The sequence below is a fragment of the Parasteatoda tepidariorum genome, chromosome 7 (genome assembly GCF_043381705.1).
Source record: "Parasteatoda tepidariorum isolate YZ-2023 chromosome 7, CAS_Ptep_4.0, whole genome shotgun sequence".
Lineage (NCBI taxonomy): Eukaryota > Metazoa > Arthropoda > Arachnida > Araneae > Theridiidae > Parasteatoda > Parasteatoda tepidariorum.
The window spans coordinates 28,847,771-28,870,381 of NC_092210.1; the positions used below are offsets into that span (position 1 = coordinate 28,847,771).

A 22,611-nucleotide genomic window follows, 5' to 3' on the forward strand; every position below is an offset into this window, starting at 1 on the left:
CCGCTCATGATTCAGTTTTTTGATTATTGCTGAACAGTGAACTGCATAGCCCAGACGGAGCTGATGTTTATGATAAGAAGGCAGAGGGCCCAATTTTTTGAACTTTTAGAATTTTTGTTAACTATTCATATTTAATCATATATGTAAAATTCATCTTATTATTAAATATTTCTTTCATTGAAAAAACTGTTCGTTCCTCCAAAACACCGCATATATATTTCTTTTTCAGATAAATAGGTGTATTTTTATGAATGCATAAACTGTCTAAAATATTGATCTGAGTATATGTTTTTTATTTTCTAAAAAATATCTTTGACACGGTCTAGGTAAGAATTTCCAGTGTATGAAATATTATTTCCAAACTACAAGCCAGACTAAATTTTATGTCCACCACTATTTTCACAAAATATATAAAAAGTTTCAAAATGGTAACGTATGTAATATAAAGAACTTTTTGGTAACCAAAACCATAAAAGAATTAGAAAAAAAAAATTTAAAAGTACATTGCTGAAAAGAACAACAACACTGATGTTAGTTTATAAAATGTTTAAATGGTTCCAATGTAATCTACATATTATTAAACGTCCTAAAATTACAAAAAATAAATCAGAAAATAAAGCACCAAGAAATTCCCCCATGAAAAAGTGGATGTTGAGTTAGCAGATTAGACAAAATTCAAATTTATGCTCTTTTCACATATATTGACTCAGATGCTGATGGAGAAGTTCAACAGGGAGGAATGCTCCGTGAAATTCCTGAATATGCTTCAGATTATAAAATTTTTGTGGTATTCCCTCTGTGATTACATCTTCTATGAGAGAGGCTTCAGCTATCATAACGGAACAAACAATATAAAGTTTGCAGAAACTCTATGAAGACTGAGGCTCTTATTGATTTGCTCTAAATTTCTATATATTGACCTCCCAACAGAATTTTATGCTAGGTCTAAAATTAACCTGTGGTATTTTAGCGTCAAAGAGCAACAAATATTTCAAACGTACGCTGCTAAAAGTATTAAGAGATTTACGTTTAAATACACGACTCTCCCTATCTTAATTTAAATTAATTAAATTTTCAAAGGCCAAAAACAGGCATTAAAACATGCAACAATGTTAACGTAGCTTTTGATAAAGATTGCAATCCTTCTGTGATATTCAACTTCGTATATTTAATTAATCCCTCCGAAAGTCTGAACGTATTGTTACCCCTAAGGCAAAACTTACAAGCCAACTTTACCAATGAAGTCACCAATGAAGAGCTGGCAAGTGGCAAGTATAAATTTCATGCCCCACACTTAATTATTAAAAAATCAAGTTTTAATGGCGATATTTGAGATAGAATTTATTTTTCTTAGATGGAGAGAAATAAAAATATTTATGTATCCTCATTTAAAACATAACAGAGGAACAATTAATACATATTGTTATTGAATAGTGTAAAGTAACAAACGTAAAATTAAGTAACCTGCTAAATCATCAAAAGTATTACAAATCATGTAAATTGTACTGGATGACAATTTAGGTGAATGACCTGGGAGAAGAATTTATAAAATCAATTTGCAATACAATTTGTCAGCTATCCCAAAGCACGTATAATGCAAAATTTGTGTATTTGGGATTAATAAAAATTATACACAAAAAATGTATAGTATTGTTCGATTTTTTTTTCGAAAAAAATTTTCGTAAATGTAATGCAGATTAAAACCAAGTAAATTACTTTTTTTCTTAAAATAAAAAAAATAAATAAAAATAATTCGGAATGTTTTTTTTTCTTCCTGTCTAATTTTTTTATTCAATTTTAATTGACGAAAATATTTTTGAAAATCAATTTTCTGTAACTAAAATAAATATAGATTGCTTTTTAATTTCATTTTACTAAGCAGTTTAAGAAAATTTTTGTTTATGTAAAGGACATAATTCCAATTTGAAGCTGTTAGGAAGTTAAAATTTTTGAGGCAGATTTCAAAATGGAAAAATTGTCCCTTATCTTTAATCAAGGTGGGAGGAAATTCTTTTTTCCTTCTTCGTTTTTTATTTTTCTCCTACTTCCCTCCAGCAATTTCTTATCCGTTTTCCTCTTTTTCCATTTAACTTTAGATGATAATATGGAGCCCCTGCTGCGTACTGTAGTGGACTGGTTGCTAAGACACGGTTCCCAGCAGATCACCGAAGTCAAGCCAAAGAATATAGAGGGGATATCTCTCTATATTCATTGGTCAAGCATCACTGGCTGCTGTCAGTGTGCGCGTGGGTGACCACTTGGATTAGTCTACGTAGGAACCGAGGTTGTGCGGTATTGATCCTCGTTAACCTGTTCTACCGTAAAGTGCTCGACTTCGCGTGCAGGTCGTCGGGTTACCGAAACGGGGTGCCATCCCCTTTGCAAAGGATCAAAATTATGATGGCATGTCTTCGGATCATTCTCGGGGATGTTTCCCAGACCGTCACCAATAGCCCATTGTGCAGCTCTAGTGCGACGTAGATGAACTGCAACTACAACAACAGCAGCGCCTGCTGCTGTGGTAGAAAGTTTCTGGTACCCGGGTAAGAAGTAAAGGAAATCAGCTAATAGGACTGAACATTCACACTGCATGCAAATAATTCGTGCATGGGAATTCGGAGATGTAATTGTGAACCTGATCGGAACTGCGTAAATTGCATGCATTGAGAATGGCCAATTTTTTTTGTACTATTTGTTGCAACTGCAGCGCTCTCTATTTAGTACTTTTAAATAAGTATTTGGCAACGGTAGCTTTTCGAAACAACTTCAATTTTTTGTTTATTTATTTTCCGGGAGTGAGTAGACCGGAGATTATATTCTTATCTTATTGATTTAGCTTTTTTTCCTCTTAAGTTTTCAAGACAAAATTTCCTGACTATCTCTTCTGTAAAGCTTTCAAAAATGATTAATACTGGGTATGAAGATTTACTCTTTCGTCTAATTATAATTGCAATTTTTTATATGGAAATGAGGAAATGTATCCTTATTTCATCAAACAAAACTAGTTCGTAGTTTTAGAAGAAATTATGAAAAGTCTATAAAAGTTGTGAACTAATAATAAAAAGCGCCTTTTTGTCAGATGCCAAATTTCTACTAAATATTATTAGTAAAATCTAATGAAAAAAAAATTTTTTTTTTCCTCTATGTTTCAATGTATTTTATATTCAATGTTTGTGATTTACAATGTATCGAAATTTTAATTTTCAATCTTGACATTTCAGAAAATTAGCTGGCAAAACAATATTCATCACTGGAGGTAGTCGTGGAATAGGAAAAGCCATTGGTTTGAAAGCAGCCAGTGATGGAGCGAATGTTGTGATTGCTGCTAAAACTGCTACAGCACATCCTAAGTTACCAGGCACGATATATACTGCTGCAAAAGAAAGTAAGTTGCAACTTTCCTTATTTAATAAAAATCTGTGTTTTAATTTTTTTAATATTTCTGTACACGTAGCAAAACCCTATTTCTTGGTTGAGTAAACTATTCCCCTTTTTTAAGTTTTTTGAAAATTAATTTTAGATTAATTGATACTTTATTAGGGGCTATAAAAATGCACTATCACAGTACCCATTTTAGTATATTTGTTGTCTATTAATACAATATTACTAGCACCGATTATCATTATTAATTAAGCAGTATCAATAAATGTTTACGTCCTGAATTGTGATTCTCTTAATTGGATGTTAATATGAAGAACACATTTAAAAAATAATAAATTGTTTTCTTTATGTGTTAAGTAAGTCTTAGGGCAAAATTTGATGATAAAATGCTGTTATGCCGTTTTTGTTATGAATAACAGGGCAGATGCTAGTTCTTGAGCTTTGGAAAGCTTGTAGTTTAAAATGCCGAAAAACTCGAGACTAAACACTCAGGAGGTTAAATGTTTTCTAAGTTAGTAAATGAGAAATTAAATTTACAGTGTCAGTTTTGTTTACGCATAATTTTTTCTGCTAGCTTGCCTCAAATTTATCTATTTGAAGATCTCTCATAACTTTTATTTGCTTTATGATTTTAATCGGAAATAGCATATCATCTCTAAGATTACGAAAAGCCATAGCTATTCATCAATTTTAAATATAATTTTATTGTTAATTTATTTTAGTAATGAAAAAGACTAATGAGATATCTAATAGATTTAAAGCGTTTTGAACCATAAATAATCTTTTTTTAATGGTTGGATATTTTATCTGATATTTATCTGATATTTATTAATATATAAATATCATAATATACATATTCTAGCCAACCATGCTCAAAGTGTTCCAGAATTTGTTTGAAAAATTTAAAACGTAATAAGAGTTGGGAAGAAAATGAAAACATTACATAGAATATGGGATCAGTCGTAAATTAAGTTGAGGGTTAAAATTAGAAAGTCCATTTAGGTTTCAAAATTGCTTCAGAAAAAACTTGATATTTCTTTGATTAATTATTACTCGAGTTGCTTGAAGTTTAACCCTCTGACATAATTTCATAGTCCATGATTCATTGTCATGCTATTGGGTTACTGAAGCAACACTGACACTCCATACTATGAGATTTACCTCTAGATTCATAGAACACATGCACTGACCTCTTTTTAACATGGTAAGCGACTCCATATTCTATGATGTTTTTAAAGTTTGCACACTGTTTAATTGCCTCTGAATATGACATTTGAACTTTGAAACATCTTATATATATCAAATGTGTTTAGGTAAACAAACATTTTCTCTATAAAAGAGTTCCTGAAGTTTAAAAGTTAAAAAGAAATAATAATAATAACCTAAGCTTTATCATTTTGGGAGAAATTTCATCAATTTTGCTAGTTTTTGTATTAAAAGAATGGTGAATTTTTATTCTGGCCAGTTGATTTATAGAATGAACTACTTGTGCTCAAAGTTGGGAAGAAATTATATGAAAATTGTAAGTATATATTACAAATGGAAAACTTGGTTTCTCATAAAACTTAAGCATTTTGAGGTATATTTTAAGAATATACAATGTTTTACACATTCCTTTATTTATCAAAAAATTATTTTCTTGATTATTACTAATCAAGACAATGTTTACGCAAAGAAAGTAATGAAACATGTATAGTCTTCTCATCTAAAGAACTCCTCTCTTTAGTTGTCTGCAACATTGTCGGTTATAATGGTTTCGATTTCAAATAAGAGTAAAAGGCAAAAATTTAAGATAAAACTCAACAGGGATCGATGTGAGAAGTGTTTAAGGTCTATCACTCTAAAAAATATTTTATTTTATTTATCTTTTTGTTTCAATAGCAATAGACAACTCCAGAATTAGTTGCAGGAAGAGTTCTTTAGATAGATGGATTATAACCTCTTTCATGGAAAGTAATATTTTTTACTTTTCAGTTGAAGCTGTTGGTGGAAAGTGCCTTCCTTGCATTGTTGATGTCAGAGATGAGGAACAAGTACAAAATGCCGTTGATGCAGCTGTTAATAATTTTGGTGGCATAGATATTTTAGTAAATAATGCATCAGCTATTCATTTAACTGGTACAGAAGCTACACCAATGAAGCGTTATGATCTTATGCACAATATCAACACACGAGGAACATTCTTAGTGTATGTTTTATTATTATTGAAAATGTCTTTGTATTGTATTTATTGTTCATGTTTCATGCTGTTTATATTTTTTATCATTCCTTTTTGATTATCATGTTTCAATTTTTCATTGTTAAAAATTATTTTTGGGAAACTTTAATTGTAATTTGGCATTTAATGTACAGTGGATTCTTTTTTTCATTTCACCATTGATTATTTTCAACAGCTGGAAATTACATTGTTCTCCCAACAATTTTCTCATCCTTATAAATACTAAAATTTAATTTTCAAATTGAATTTTTCTTGTATATTTTGGTTTTTCTGAGAAAGATAGGAAATTAAAACCTTTCTTTGTTTCTTAAAGGTAATATTTTTAACTCTTTCCAGACTAATTTCAACTTTTTTTTATATGGAAAGTTTTTCTTTTGCTAGCAGTTTTTTTTACCATTAATAATATTAAAATTTGAAAAAAATAAAAAATATCCTGTCTCTCATTTTACAGTTAGGCTCTGTGACTTTGATGTCACATCAGTCTTTTTGAGTGAGACGTGTTGTGCCACCAGTGTCCAACAATAACAGATCATAATAAAATAATTAATTTTCAAAATAATGGAAATTATTATTCAAAACAAAGTAAGAGATTAAAAATAAGACTGTATATTTCCGAATATAAGCCCATCTGTGTATAAGCCACATAGTATATGTTTTTAATTTGGAAATTCACCCAAAATTTAGGCCGTTGTTAAAAGAAATAAGGCATGCTGCACTTGGAAATACACCTTCTCTTGTAGTTTTAGTAGATGTAGTAACTGTGGGTAAAAGAAGAAAGTATGGGTGAAGATCACTCTGGGAAAAAGAAGAAAGTATGGGTAAAGATCACTGTGGGCAAAAGAAGAAAGTATGGGTAAAGATCTCTGTGGGTAAAAAAAGCATGGATTTGTAGTTAGTTGAATAAAAAATAATATTATTCCTTTGTCCTTTTAATGTTTTATTTTTCAATTTTTATATTAAACATACTGCTTTCACTTTTATTTTATATCATGCATGTATGATTTGTTATACTGATTGTTGCTGATGCTTGACAAGACATTTCTGTTGGCGATGTCTTGGAACTTTTGATAATTGGTAGATCTGATTATAAATCAATTCGTGAGAAGCTGACACTGCCTCCTCCTACAAAAACATGAGAACACAGTCCAAGAGTTGGATAAACAGCACTTTCATATTTCTATGTGAAGAAGTTAGTATGTGACTCAGTCAGGCATGAAAGTTTGCAGTTTTTGTAAAATTTTCTAAAAATTCTTGTCTTATATTTGGAAATATATGGTACTTATGTTATTATACTCACCTTTTCTTAGCTTCATTTCTGTTATTTTCTTTACAAAATAATGCATGAATCTTCACAAACATCTCATTTCCGAAAAGCCAAGCTGCTATGACAGTTTTAGTGGTGCATACCATATATATTTGTATGCTGTATTCATAAAAAGTTATTGCAAATTTTTATCCTAAATTGAACAAACGTTGTTAGTTATTGCAGATTTTTTTCCTAAATTGAACGAACATTGTTTAAAATACTCTTGATGTGTATTATACTAGATCTTAAAAAATATGTAAAGTTTTTAAAGTGTTTTTATTTCTTTAAAAAATGTTTTTTATTACAGATCTAAGCTTTGTATACCACATTTGAAAAAATCATCAAATGCTCATATATTGAATATCAGTCCTCCATTGCTGATGGAATCCATCTGGTTTAAACGACATGTAGGTAAGAATCATTAAATCAATAATTTTTTCGCTAATGAAGCTAAATTACGTTTAAAAGCTTCATAACATGTAATATAAGCTAATATTAAAGTGCTTATCTCCATAAGGGGAAAATGATAGGAAAAAAACACCCTTTAATTTTAAAAAAGCAATCCACTCGTATTTGGAAAAGTAAGGCTGAAGTACATAAAAAAACTTCTGATTGTTGATGGTAAATTTCTTGTGTAATGTATTTTTTAAAAAAAATATTTCATAATAGTTAAATGTAAGACCTTTTTTTTATTAGGTAACAACAATTATTTTCAATTATTATAACAATTTAATAGTTATTAATCAATTTTTAAGCTGTTGCTTCTATATGTAGACACAATTGTTTTTCTTTTTTGGTAAATTTTGCTTTAATGGAATTTTTTATAAATTTGCGTTTAAATATCTCTATATGTTTTCAATAAATGTGGATTATTACATTGGTTTCAAAAAAGTACTCCTTGCTTAAATGCACTTTAGTAGTGTATGTACTGATACAAAAATATAATTCCACTTCACTGGGATAAAAGGCATGTTAATCGATTCTATGCTGAAAACCTTTTCATAGATGAGGCTTGACATTGTCTATAACTACACTACCCACATTGGTGACCTTCGGATGCAATGTGAACATGTCTACCTTGGCAGAAACGCTCACTACCATGTGAACAGTCTACTTCGATGGATGGCCACATTGAACAGTTGATTTGCTACTTGTGACTGTGACATTGTCCTCCTCATGCTGTTGCATCTCAGTCTCAATCACACACAACATACAATATATACACTCGACTGTTAAAGGCAATGCAGCAACGACTATGACCATGAACTTAATACAGCTCTCACAATCAGTACTCAAAAAGTGCAGTGATCTTAGTACAGCTCTCCCGGTTTCTCACAAAACTGCAATGAATCAACTAGTGGTATCGGTTCATTGAATTCTTTCACAGATATAATTCTGGTGGGAGAGTACTGTAGTGTATCTACCACTACAAAAATATAATTCCAAATCATTAGTATATAAGACAAGTTAACTCAATTCTATGGTAAGGTACCTTTTCATAGATGATGGTTGACATGGTCGATAACTACTCACTCCCCACAGAGAGACTTAAAGTTACTAGTAGAGTGTTTGCTGCCAAATGTTCTTGTAATTTTTTTTAACTACAAAAACATTCAAACATTGCCACTTAGTATCTTCATTTACAGGGATATGAAAATAAATGGTTATGGTAATAAAGTAATTATATGGTAATAAAGTTATGGTAAATAAAGTTTAATTTGCTTAACAATTTTCAAAATTGTTTCTTTGATCATTATTTCACTAAGTTCTTCATTTATATTGTATGATTTTTAATGAGCATGTTTAATTTAATAATCATGTTACTAATTTATAATTTAAAGACTTGATTTTTGTTTAGAAAACTGCTTTATTCTTTTTATCCTAGTTAGTTACGATTAAAATTTATATCTAGTTGTGTACAGAAATTGATGTGTTGGCATCCAGAGTCACGGCGCCACAACCATTTGAATGTTTCCAGCTGTAATAGTTTAGTTATAATGTGTGTGTATCACACGAAATGAGCATTGAACATTTAAAGTTTATTTCACTGCTTCCTTTTTTTTTTTTTTTTTTTTAAATTAAGATGTGCTTCTTGCATTGTTAAGAAAAAAGTAGTTATACAATTTATTTCTAGTGAAGATTTTTTTAATAACTGTTTCCCAGTATTTTCACGGATAAGTTTTTATTTTGAATTTCAGCTTATACTATGGCCAAGTATGGAATGTCTATGTGTGTCTTGGGAATGGCTGAAGAGTTAAAAGAAGACAACATTGCTGTAAATGCTTTATGGCCCAAAACAGGTAAATTTGTCTTCAAAGTGATGTATATTTGTTTCGAAAGATAAAAATTTGAAAATGCATATGAATATAAAAATATTAGGAATTTTATTTCACTTTGTACTTAGAAGTGTTTTTAATAATCCTCATTTAACAATTCTCTATTTTCTTTAACATGAGGTTTGATTATTTTCAGTTCACTTTTCCCTGTAATGCTTAGTGTAATTTTGATAACTTTTGTGTTTTTTGTTCGCTTGAATACTATTTTTATTTCTTACCTAATACCCCTAATGTGAATACTTTTTTATCAGAAGGATTCAAAAAATTTAGTGCTAAAGGCTGTTGATATGAAACAAGCAGAATATTTAGCAACAGGAAATTTTTCTAATTTATATCATAATTATAGGTTATAATCATTTTCCGGAATTTAACCATCCTCTTTATGAGTAAACATACAAGCAATAGTTTAAATTAAATTTCTCTTTCATTACCTTTCCATCAATACATAGTGATCTGCATTCTGGTGATAAACTATTTCAACTTTGAATAATCAAATTAGGTGGTCTCATTTAGATTTTAAACCACTTTTTCTTTTTATTAACATATATAATTATGATGGATTGTTTAATGATAAAAAATTATTTTTTTTGGTTGAATAAAGAAAAATATTGTGAAATTTTTTAAAAATATTATGTAAATTAATTTACAATTAAAGTGTTTATTCTATCTTGTCAATATTTCCACGGTACCTTATCTACTTATGAAATTAAAATGTATCTATGTATGCTTTGAATAAGTCTTTCAAAGCAGATCTAATAATAAATAATAATATTTAAAAAAAGTCTTTTCTAATGCATTATAATGATTTGTTTATTTTTTGACTGTTTAGATTTATAATGTTATCCGATTTTCATGAATATAATATTTGTTCCTATTTTTGAGACCAAATAAATGTCTATGTTATACTATAATACTCTCAGCTTTTTTTTAAAGAACCTATTTTTCTTCGTATGGTGTTATTATATTTTGTAATTTTTCTGATCGTTTATTTGTATTTTTTAAAGTTTTCATATAGTTGTTTTCTTGGTTAGCAATTTCATTATCTACCAGTCTTTTTTTAAACTAATAATTATTTTTTGCATTAAATATAAATTTTATATGAATTAGTTTTATTAGTTTTACCATTATTATGTTTTAGCATGATTATGTTTTGAATTATAATTGTAGACTCTGAGATGTGTTTCTAACAACTTGAATATTAAAATTTATTTCTGCAATTGCTACTGCAGCAATGAAATGCCACAGTGGCAATTGCTGTAAATTATTGAACATTTGCTGATTGCTTAGATTTGTTTTAAATCTTTATTTTAGTTATTTTTATAGTTAGTAATCAACCAATTACACTATCAACCAATATATACTTGCATGTTACTTTTATGTTTATATTAGTCCTTTCTTTGTACAGAGGGTACTATATCAAATCAACCAAAATAAATAAAAAAAATTTGACTAACAATTTCGATTTATATGATTTTTAATATGCTAATTAAACCTATTTCTGACATAAAAAGTACCAAGTTTCATATTTTTTGAACTTTTAGTTTTGCTGTTAAACTTTTTCAAAATTTTAAAAATGTACAAGTTTTTTAAAATTTCAAAAGTTTTAAACAATTGTGTTTTGAGAACTATTTGATTTAGTGAGCTAAATTTTTTCATTTTATAATTTTAATGGCATTTTATTAAATATGTAGCATGACTAAATTATTTTTAAAAAATAAACTTCAATTTTTTTGAATAAAATGGAGTTTATGTAATTATTCTATAACTATATTTGTGCTGTATGTAGTTGGTATTCTTTTAGGATCACAATAAAAAAAATTGTAGTTTAGCTTTGTAATATATATTGTAAGAATAATTTTTAATTTCACTGCTTTACTTCAGTTAACAAAAAAACTAAATTTGTCCAGATATGTAATTCATTTTGTGAAATATCTCAAATTTAGCAATTAATTATTTACTTCAAAAATTAATATATTTGTATAGAAAAGAAATATGTGAAAAAAATTTGTCCAATTAATTTTGGAAAAGGTGCTTTTTATTTCATTCTTTTTGCACAGCTCTTGTGCCTTACTTCATACTGATATTTATCAAATTATCATCAAAATTGTATCATATCAAAAAATAAATATACATTCTGTTCAACATACTTGTGAAATTGAATATAAAAAAAATATTCAAAAGCATGCTTATAATGTCTAGCTCTAATGCAGGCCCGAACAAGGTTGACTCAACTTTTTGTCCCTTTAGTGGATCAATAAATTAAGTACCAAACCTTTTTTAGGACCAAATACTGGGGGTTCTGCTTTTGCTGACCACTCAATTGGATCATCTGCTTCTGCACACCAGAGTCCAAGGGATGGGGAACAGTATTGGTTTTGACCCATCATGAGCTAATGCACCACTAAATTTCATTTTTCTTTTTTTTCATTTTAACTCGGGCATTTCTTTGTTTTATGCAACATTTATTTTGCTCCAACATCTCCTTTTTCAGAACATTGTATGTTTTTTCCTTTTATTGTATTAGATGCAATTTACTTAAAATAAAGTTCTTTGCAATGCTTAAAATATCTGATTTCTGTGGATAAGTAAAAGAAAGTAATGGTTTATTGATAAAGAAATTTTTTTTCCTTCTACATGGTCTTCTGAAAGGACATATGTCAGCCACCATTTATTGCCAGAGTCACTAGCAACAAACCCAGCAATTTCTTAAAGAGAAACATTTGCAATGTCAAAAATTATTTTAATTTAATGAGTTTCAGTAAAGTCCAAAATAGAATATGTTTTTATTTAGATTTGGTAGCTGTAGAGGGAAAATAATGCATTAAACTTTTGAGTGGCAACAACTTACACAGTTTTTACCAATCGTAATTTTAAAAACTTCTCTTCTTACATCAATTACTTCATTAGTCACATGAAAAAAGTAACAAAGGGTAGATTTTTTTTTGTTCTCCATTGACAAGGTGTTAAATCTTGTTTTCCAATGGAGTTTGAAGACTGGTGTTACTTAAAAATCTTTTTATGGTGCCAACTATACCATCACAAATCCATTTTTCAAAATTACTTACCACTCAAAACTTTATAGTATAATAAAAATTAATATATACATGAAAACTACTATCAGCCATTTTCATTATAAACTTTTGTAATTTTAAATTATATTTTGAAACCTTTTTTTTTTTTTTTTAAATCTTCCTCTTTTACATCTATTTATTGATTGTTTAATAAATGAATATTTTATTATGAGCTATTATGAGCTTTTTTTTGTCATTGTTCAACTACAAATTATTATGTTTTTATTATGATCCCAAAGAATTGCCATTTTGAAATTTCTATTAAAAGAGAGTCAAACAAATTATTTTTTTTTAGAAAGAGAAATATCTAAAAATTTTAATTTAAAGATTTTTAAAATGTAAAATTGAAATTTTTTTAAAATGATTTTTTAAAGTAATTTTATATTATATATTTTATAAAAGGTTGTTAAAAACTGAAGAAAATGTCATAAAGTTTAGCTCTTCAGTTAGTTTAAGATCAAATAGTTCTCAAATTGCAGCTACTTAAAAATTATTAAATTGTAAAAAAATAATTGTCAAAATTTCAAATTGTCAAAAAAAAAATCTTCAAAATTTCAAAAATTTATAACTTGTCTAATCTGCTAGTTCTATCTCTGTTTCAAAATTAAGCAAAATACTACATTTTGAGCAGCGTTTCCCAAACCTTTTTGATCGCAGCCAGTACGAGGTTTTAAAGTTTTTCGTGACCCAATTTATGAAAAACAAACATTTATTTGCAAAATGAATTTTATTTTTTTCATAAGAATCAAATTAATTGTTTATTTCATACACAAAAATTGCAAAATAATTATGTAAGAAAAATAGAAGTACAGTACAGAACCTGTTATCCAGAAATCAGAAAACCGGAAAACCAAAAAACCGGAACGAAGCTCGATAAATTTTCCCGCTATTTATTAAAGAAATCTTTTTTTTCCTCATAAGATTTTAGGATTTTTCTTTCTTTTTTGGAAGATGTTTACCTTACCATCATTTTGAAAATAATCATAAGTGTATTACTTCATCGTTTTTACTTTTTAAGATTATTTCCAAAATTTTTTTATAATTTTTTAGTTGGGTTTAACAATAAAAAAAATGGCTTTTTGTAGTGCTTCAGAAAACCTTTAAAATCAGTTATCCAGAATAGCGATGGTCCTGATCGTTCCAGATAATCGGTTCCCTACTGTATTTAAAAAATTAGCAATTCTATTCATTTAAAACATAAGTAAACTTTGTTTCCACATATTTTGTTCTTAGTGCGAAGGTTGATGTTTGTCATCACATAACAATTTCGAATTCGGAGTTACTGATGTTAATTTTATTCTCAAATTTAGTTTGTCATCCAATCTGTTTCGATATTCATTTTTTAACTACACCAAGGCTGAGAACAGGTATACTGTATTGCTTACGCTTGGATACTCTTTTTGACAGTACAATAAAAAATTAATTAGTGGTACAGTTTCAAACCCTTTTTCCAGATCCGTGTGAAATTATTAAATTTTCAACTTCTTATTTACTAAGATTAAACATTTCTTCCTTTTCAATTTTAACAGATGTTTAATTCACATATTATTTGAAGGAATATTTGGAAAGTAGTCTTTAAAACTGTTTATTAGTTCCTAAGCATGTTCTTGAATTGAAACAGCAATTTATCAGCTTCTTTTAACGTCTGTGAGTTTGCGGTGCACATACTAGAGATGACAATATTTTGAATGACGAAATTGCAGGCAAACGTGCACGGGTAGTCCACTATCCAGACAGCTGCTTTGCTTCTGATTAGTCCATTAATGTCCATTAATTGGTGAACTTTATGAATTTGTTTCTCAGCCAAATTTGTGTTCTGTTTTTGTTGAATAAAATAACCCCTCGGAACAAAATGAACTAGTTTAGAACTGCTTTAGCGACTTTGGCCCACAGATTAAAGCATGTGGAAAACAGGTAATGTGCATGCGTGGGAAGGAAAAGACCTAGCAACGTTAGCAACACAATGTGCCTTCGATAAAGCTATGCAAAAGATTACAATACACAAACGAATCATGGGTTAGAGTCCCCTTGCTGTCTGGTTTACCATGAGAGGTTTTGAGGTTTACCTCTCCATGTAACAAAGTGCAGGTTAATTTCAGCAAAAAGTCCTCCACGGAGACAAATGCTCGATCCAGGAGTTCCCTTGTATTCTGGATTGGTTTCAAAATTACAAGGCTGCGAAGTTGGACATTTGTAGTGGCTGGTTTGGCTGTTCAACGACGATTATAAATTGTTTGTACTGTCTAACTGATGTAAGAAAAATAATCTGTAATTTTTTTTTTTTTTTACAATTTTCTTTCATGACTTGGCAAAATGTTTCTACGACCGACCGACACTTTGGGAAACACTGATTTAGACCATTGGTTGATTTGATATGAAATCAGTCATACATATTACTCATTTTATCAATATATTTTTACTATGATAAAGTTTTGCATTATAGAAGCAGAAACAAAGGAATATTTTTATCAAATTGACTTTTGAAATGTATTTCAGCAATCGCTACTGCAGCAATGGAAATGCTTGGTGGAAAAGATATCACTAAGAACTGTAGAAAACCAGATGTTATGGCTGATGCTGCATATGCAGTGTTTATGAACAGAAACTCAGGTCAATTCCTAATTGATGAAGATGTTCTGAAATCCCAGGGAATTACTGATTTGGATCAATATGCAGTTGATCCAAGTAAGAATATTATATTTTTTAAGCATTTTAATTAAATTGGTGCTGTCAATTTATTATCAGCTCTTTGTGTAGGGTAAACTAACCAGTGAAGAAACACTTAAGCTTCGCTTGCCTTTTAAAAAATCATATTAATTTCAAAATTCATAATTTTAGTTAAATGACAGTGTAAACATATTTGTTACTAATTGCAAATTATGTAAAAAAAGTTGCAGAGAACTTACATAATATTGTTTTAAAGTTTTGGAGGTTCAAATAACAAGCAGTTAGAAGACCAAGTGAAGGAACAACCCTTACCAGTGAATGAACACCCAGTAAAAGAACACTTAATTTTAGTTATTTTTTAATGCTCTTTATGAATTTATAAGCCCTACAAATATTTAAAAACAAGCCTATTCTTGAAATTATAACATATAAATACTTGGAAAATGTTAACTTTTTGTTGTAATCATGAATTAAAAATTAAAGTGTCAACATATTAACACTTACTGTTCATTCACTGGGAAATCAATGCCCAGTAAAGGAACATGCCTGTTCTACTGGTTCGAAGTTGTTTTTCGTATTTTTAACATACTTTTGATGCAGAACATCACTAAAGATATATGGATATGGAAGATATATGGAAAATTAAAGTTTATCTTTTATTTTCATTAACTTAGAAAGAATCCAGTAAAGGAACACTTGTTCCTTCACTGGTTTTTCCTCGTTTGGTGATCCAGTGAATAAACACCTCCTTATCTCAGTACTTTATTATGCTATGATGCTTAAAAAATAAAACGTAACTCCAATAACTATATTTTGAATTCTCCTTTTCACAGTGAGAAAAATAAAACTATTATATGCAATTAATTCCACTTCAAACATATAAATACAAACACTCACCTTATAATTTTTTCAAAGAAAGAAGGTGTTGCAGAGATAATAACAAATTCCAAAATTTTTCCAGAAAAATCTATTTTACCAGGTAATCCAAAATATTGCTAGATGACTTTCTATTGTTTGGCAGTAAGTTAATGCTACCAATCAATCTAAAGAAAAACTTTCAAATTCTTATTTTTAATCAATATATATGAAATGTTCCTTCACTAGTTGGTTTACCCTAGTACCTGAAACAATTTATAATTTACTGAAAAAGAAACATCTTAGAAATAAATGTATCGCTCTTGAGCTTACTCTTTATCATTCTTGCTGGCTTAAGAATTTAAGTAATCTGCTAAAAAGAGCAAGGCTAGCCTCTTTTATTGTAAGAAGTTTGAAACTGTTTAAGTCTTTTAGTTTTTAAAACTTTTTTAATCCATTTGAATATATAGTATGCATACATATTTTTTTGTAATAATTTTTTTTTGTCTGTCTCTGCTATTGAGAAATAAGTTACAATTGCCTAAAATTTGCTATTAAGTGTAAATAAACAAAGTAAAATGAAGTTTTGATCAATTGTGTATCTTTAATGTATAATAGATATTAAATAAGACTGCCAATTCAAATTTGTAGTAACAATTTTCTGCACATGGAACCTTTTATTTATATATTGTACAGTAGTTTCCATTAAATATTTATTTTGTAAAATTTGCTCTATGTTTCTTCTTTTAAGTTAGCAGTATAGATCTGTGTTTCGGTAACAGTTATGGTCAATACACCACCCATCATGTTAATTCTCATTCCATTCCTAAAAATCATTAACTTGTACTGAAAAAATATTTATTTCTTTTTAATTTATAGTACATGAAATTAAAGTTTGCATTAAATTGTTAGAGATGTAGAGTAATATTAATTTTTTGTTTCACTTTAGTTTATACCAAGCATTTTTTTATTATCTTATATTGCTAAATTTTCACAATCTAACTTACTGGTTTTAAATAGTAACAATTTTAGATGCATTTTATAGACAACAGTAATGTTTCAAAATGCAGTGCTTGTTATTTAATGCAATAAAAAATATAATTTATCAAAGGAAACTATTTTTTAAAAAAGGATAGCCTTGAAGAGGATAGTATTAAATTGATTTTTTTTCCTTATTCCTTGATTTTTTTCCCAGTAAAACAGCAAAATCATTACTTAATTTTATTTGTTACTTTTTTGAGTTTCTTCAAGGCAAAGTCATTACCATACAATTATTAATACTTTAACGAAACTTAAAGATTTAAAAGGAACACTGGTTTTGAAGTAAGGTAGTTAAATTCTAAGAAGAAAAAAAAAACTGCTGTTTTGTTTAAAAAAAAAAAAAATTCGTATCTTATTGCAAAAGACTAATTATACCAAATAATTTTTTAATGTTTTTGTGGAATTTTTTTCCTACTTTGTAATTTAATTTTTTTTGAATTTATTTTTGAGGCTATTTTTTTCTTTATTTATATTTGTGATTTTATATACAACTGTAGTTTTTCATTAAATGTTTGTTCTCTTTCATGAGTGATCACTATGGCATGGCTTGATTTAAATTTGATAAAATATCCTGAATTTGTGCTTATTTTGATGAATTGCAGATTCTCATGCATTTTTGTTAATATGGGTTTAATTGTACAAGACATAATTGTCAAGATATAAAATTTAAAGTCTATTTAAATTCATATTTGAAAAGAAAATGTATGCTTACAGATTTTGTAAGAGTAATGCCTATTTAACAAGTTAGTTTTTTTTCCTCTAGAAAAATAATTGTGCCAAACTTTTAACACCCTATTATTTCAATTTAAAGTTGTAAAATTTCTATTTAAATTCATATTTGAAAAGAAAATATATGCTTACAGACTTTGTAAGAGTAATGCCTATTTAACAAATTAGTTTTTTTTTCTTCCAGAAAACTTTTAACACCCTATTATTTAAATTTTAAAGTTTGAAAATTTTCTGATTTGCAAATGAATATTTTGCTTTATGAGAAAACACCAATGATGTAATATTTTGAGAATTTGAACAGTATGATAAACTTTTTGTAAAAATAGTCCTTATTCACTTCCCACCCGTAACATATTTTGAATTTTAAAGCTAAGAAATGGTGACGAACTTTAAAAATTAAAGAACCTTGACTATAATACTTGCTATTACTAGCCGATTATGGATTAATTAGACATGCTTGGTAAATTATTTTCTAAAGTTAAATCAGGACAATCGAGTTGGTGCCAGAGTAAAATGAAATTTGTTTGACTCTGACTCCTCTTAGTTAAAAATTGCTCGGTCTTTAGGCTAAAACTACCAGAGGTTTATGATCATATTCTAATTATTTAGATAAATATTTATAATTATTTGAACAAAACTATTACTGAAATGAATATTATAACAGTTATTCAAATTATAACTTATCAAAAACTTAATTTATCAGATTTGAACATTTTCTTTTTCCTTATTATTGGTTTATTTTATTTTGATTTTTGTGAATTATTAAGAAATAAATTATTGATAAGTTATATTTTTGATTCATAACTTCCAAAAACAAATTGGTTTAGCTAAGACAAAAATTGAATTTAATAATTAATATAAATATAATGTATCAATGTAATGTGCAAAATATTGTAACAATTTTCTAGTTCATGATTATTTACTAAATAGTCTATTTACTAATAAGATATTAATTGTATGTTTGAATGTAAATGTGAAATTTTGATATCCAGCACTTTGCATATCATGGTTTTAAACATTTTCAATATTTTGTACAAAATTTTTTTTTCTTCAATTGAGAAATGAGAAATTTTTCATTTCTTATTGTTTATTTACACCCGTAATTTATGATTTCTTGCCGGCAGGAGGTACTTTGTAAAATTTAGGCTTTGTTGTCTGACTCCTCTTGCTTATTTCAGTATTTAAAATCACAAATGATTTTTTATTTCTTTTAACCAATCATTTTTCAAATGACTGTTCTTCAAAGTAATGAAGTAATTTCTGTGTAACTACTGTTTACTTATCTTGGTAAAAAAAAAAAATATTTAAATGGATGATTTACTAGTCATTTTGAATCTTATTTTTTTTAATGTGATTCATTATCAACCAGTGCCTAATTCTGGGTTTGAATTGCAAATATCACTCACCATAAATTGAATTTCGCTTTTTATATATTTTTATCATTGGTTCCCAAATTCCTTCAAAAATAGTGCTCATAAAAGCCATACATTGTTTACTTTCCAAGACAAAGCATGCGTTTCTTTATTTACTTTATTCTTCTGGTATATTTGTAAATGATGAATTTTGTGTGAATGTTTCTCCTTTACACCATTTTCTTATAACTAAAAAGAAACTATTTTGCTATTTAGAAAATTTTTTAAGCTGACAAGAAGTAGCTTAAGAACAATGATTTCTGTTCAAAACAAATTTTTTTATTATTGGATAGTTGATTGGATAGAGAAATGGTTTTCAACAATGAAACATTTTAATAAATTTGCAAATTTTTGTCAACTGCTTCTTATTTTTTTGACTACTGTATTTTATTCTTTATGTATAAGTTGTTGTTAAGAAGTTTTTTCATTTACCAAATTTTTATTTTCATTTTTTAGCTCAACAGTTGTCTCCTGATTTTTTTCTTCCAGAGGAGCATTTAAAATCATTTTCTGTTAATTTGGATGAACTATATATGTCCGGTGAGCAAAAGCCTGCCGATAACTCTGTGGAAACTGTCTTCAACAAAATAAAATCTGTTTTAAATGAAGAAGTTGTCAAGAAAACGTCTGGTGTCTACTCATTTCAAATTACTGGTATTTTTTTGTTTAATGTTTTACCTCTACTTTTTTCCCAGTGTTATCATTGATTTTCTTCTGATGTAAATTAAATGCTTTATCTACTTATAATCAATATAAAAGGTTGTCTCCCTTTCAATAATCTGGTATAGATCTTTATACAAAACTGGCATATTTACTCTCTTTCTCTCAATATTTTAAAAAATGTTTCAATAAAATAAATAATTAACTCAAATTTATGATCTTTAAAGAAAAGTGTACATAACATTACTATTGGATTATTGATACTATTAATCAAACCAAAAATAATTTAGGCTTTTTTTTATATTAATTCAAAGTCAACACTTTTATTGATTGGGATTTCATTTCTGTGCCATTCGTAAAATGACATTCTATTAAGAGATAATATTTTTGAAGATGCTAATGACCACAGATGTTTAGTTCCACTGTGAAGTTAATAACTTTTTAAGAAATATGTAAAGATCCTGATTTAAATTTTTTTTACTGCTCTATATTTTACCAATTTATTTTACTAAATGTCCTATAAGTCATTTGGAAATTTTAATTTTAATTGTTCATTTCAATTTTATTAGTTATGTTGGCCAGTTTTAACGTCTAGATGTATTTCCTATAATTTATAAATATATTTTGCTAGATGACATTTGTAAAATCAGTTTGTTTCTGCTACCATTCTCTACTACATTTTTAATTTTCCTAATTGGGGCATTCCTGGATAAGGTTATAAATGTCTGTTGCTTTTTAGATCACCTTGCATTTAAGTCATATTCTGCCTGTTTACCTAGAGATCATGAAAAGTTTCTAAATACCCTGCTATTGTGTAACTTACCTGTTATAATGAGGGGCATGGGCGGATCGTGAATTTGTGGGGCCCTGGGCTGAAACTACTTAGGGGCCCTAATAGCCCTTTTGTCAAAAAAAAAACTGTTTTCTATAGTGATGTAGATAAGTATACAGAAAAAAATAGGACAATAAACTAATTTTATTTATTTTGTATTTATTTATCTTTATTTGTGCATACAAACAGCAACTGTACAACATTATTGCAAAAGAAATTGACAGGTTATGTGCAGTTATGTTATATAAATTATAAAGCAACCTTTCTGCAGTTTTGTGCTGCAAACTCCTTTATTTGCTCATCACATTGTAAGTCCTTCGTTAAATCACAATTTATGGAAAGAACTGATAAATGATTTAGTCGATGGTTCGACATTGTTGTCCTATATTTGTTTTCTATATATGACATCCTGGAGAAAGAGCGCTCCGCTTCACAGCTAGTGATTGACAAAGTTAAAAAAATCTTTAGGATAGTATATCAATTTGGGAAAACATCAACAAGTTTCNTTTATGTTTAACCTCTACTTTTTTCCCAGTGTTATCATTGATTTTCTTCTGATGTAAATTAAATGCTTTATCTACTTATAATCAATATAAAAGGTTGTCTCCCTTTCAATAATCTGGTATAGATCTTTATACAAAACTGGCATTTTTACTCTCTTTCTCTCAATATATCAATGAAATATTTAGTAAAGTGCATGTTTTTTCTTTTAAAATTTTTTATTTCTTATATTTTGTGGGTTTCGAAAATTAAGATACTCTCTACTCCAAGATATTCTTAAAACTCTATGTGATAAAGGTAAAACTGCACTTCACTGGATTTTTGTGCATAATTTTATATTACTTTATATGAGAAGTGTGTGTTTTTGACTGAATATATTTTATTTTATATCCCTTTTTTTACTTCTTAGTTTCTGTGTTTAATGAAAATCTCAGTTCATAATCTAATTAACTTCCACCCTTTATATTAACTAATAACAATGTATTGTTAAGATTTAAAATACTTATTAAGAAAATATTTAAAATGTAATAGATCTTCTTTAATTATGATCAAACAGTAAAAATTATTGACTAGAAGTGATATTATGACTTATCAATGTTTTATTCAACACTTTGGTCATTGAGCAATCAAGGTGAATCCATGTTAAAACTTTTTTGTCTAAGAATTTTTTTACTGTTGTTAGTGTAGAGAAAATTTGGCTTCCTTAGAAGAGTTTGAGATTGACTTTTAAAAGATTGAAAATGAAAATGTTTCAAGTTTAGAAACCCACGATATTAAATTACACTAAATATACTATCCAGAATCTTTTTAAATTACTTTATTGTATATTTGTTAAATTTCAGGTCCAGTTAATGAAGAATGGTATGTTGACATGAAAAATGGATCTGGATCTGTTGGCAAAGGATCCCCACCATCCGGTAAAGCTGATGTCACTCTTATCCTGGATCTTGAAAGTTTTGTAAATATGTTCACTGGTAAATTGAAACCTACAAGTGCTTTTATGTCTGGTAAATTAAAATTAAAAGGTGATATGTCTTTAGCAATGAAGCTGGAAAAGTTAATGTCACATTTAAAATCAAAATTATAGAAAGTTTTTATTTCTATGCTCTATAAATTGTTAAAGTTAATTAAATGTTATCTTTAACTATTAAAATGTAAAAGTTTGGATATTTTATATGTTAAAATATATTGTTAACATAACAGATGTTTTAATTGTCTTCTAATATTGTATGTAAATGAATTGTTTTTCTACTTTAAATTTATATTGTATTTGGCAAGTTTTGAACAAACAGTAATAAAATTTTATTTTTCTTAAAAGCATGTTTTTTTAGATTATTTATTAGATTACAGATGAGCATTTGTTGCCTTGATATAAAAGTAACAGCATTCTACGAAACATGGTATCCGCGTACCTGGAAAGTCATGAATTTCGTTATTGAACAAAATTTGTCATGAAATGTCATGATTTTTACTATTTTTTAAAAAGAAATCATGGAAAGTCATGGATTTAGGTCGCCGAATCTTTAAAATGGAATCCCCATCCCCCCTCAATTTCATCATATTCCAAATGTCAGAATTGCTAACAAAATCACTACTCACAGT

At 27.9% G+C, this 22,611-nt stretch overlaps 1 protein-coding gene across 1 annotated transcript; it reads left to right on the forward strand.

Moving 5' to 3' along the window:
• The first annotated feature begins 2,734 nt into the window (after positions 1-2,734).
• Positions 2,735-22,326, forward strand: LOC107451708 (Hydroxysteroid dehydrogenase like 2). Its single transcript, XM_043041324.2, has 8 exons — positions 2,735-2,915; positions 3,222-3,385; positions 5,356-5,569; positions 7,213-7,316; positions 9,104-9,205; positions 14,809-14,997; positions 19,473-19,670; positions 21,852-22,326. The coding sequence occupies exons 1-8, from the start codon at positions 2,902-2,904 to the stop codon at positions 22,094-22,096; spliced, it is 1,230 nt and encodes a 409-aa protein (XP_042897258.1). The 5' UTR covers positions 2,735-2,901; the 3' UTR covers positions 22,097-22,326.
• The last annotated feature ends 285 nt before the right edge of the window (positions 22,327-22,611 follow it).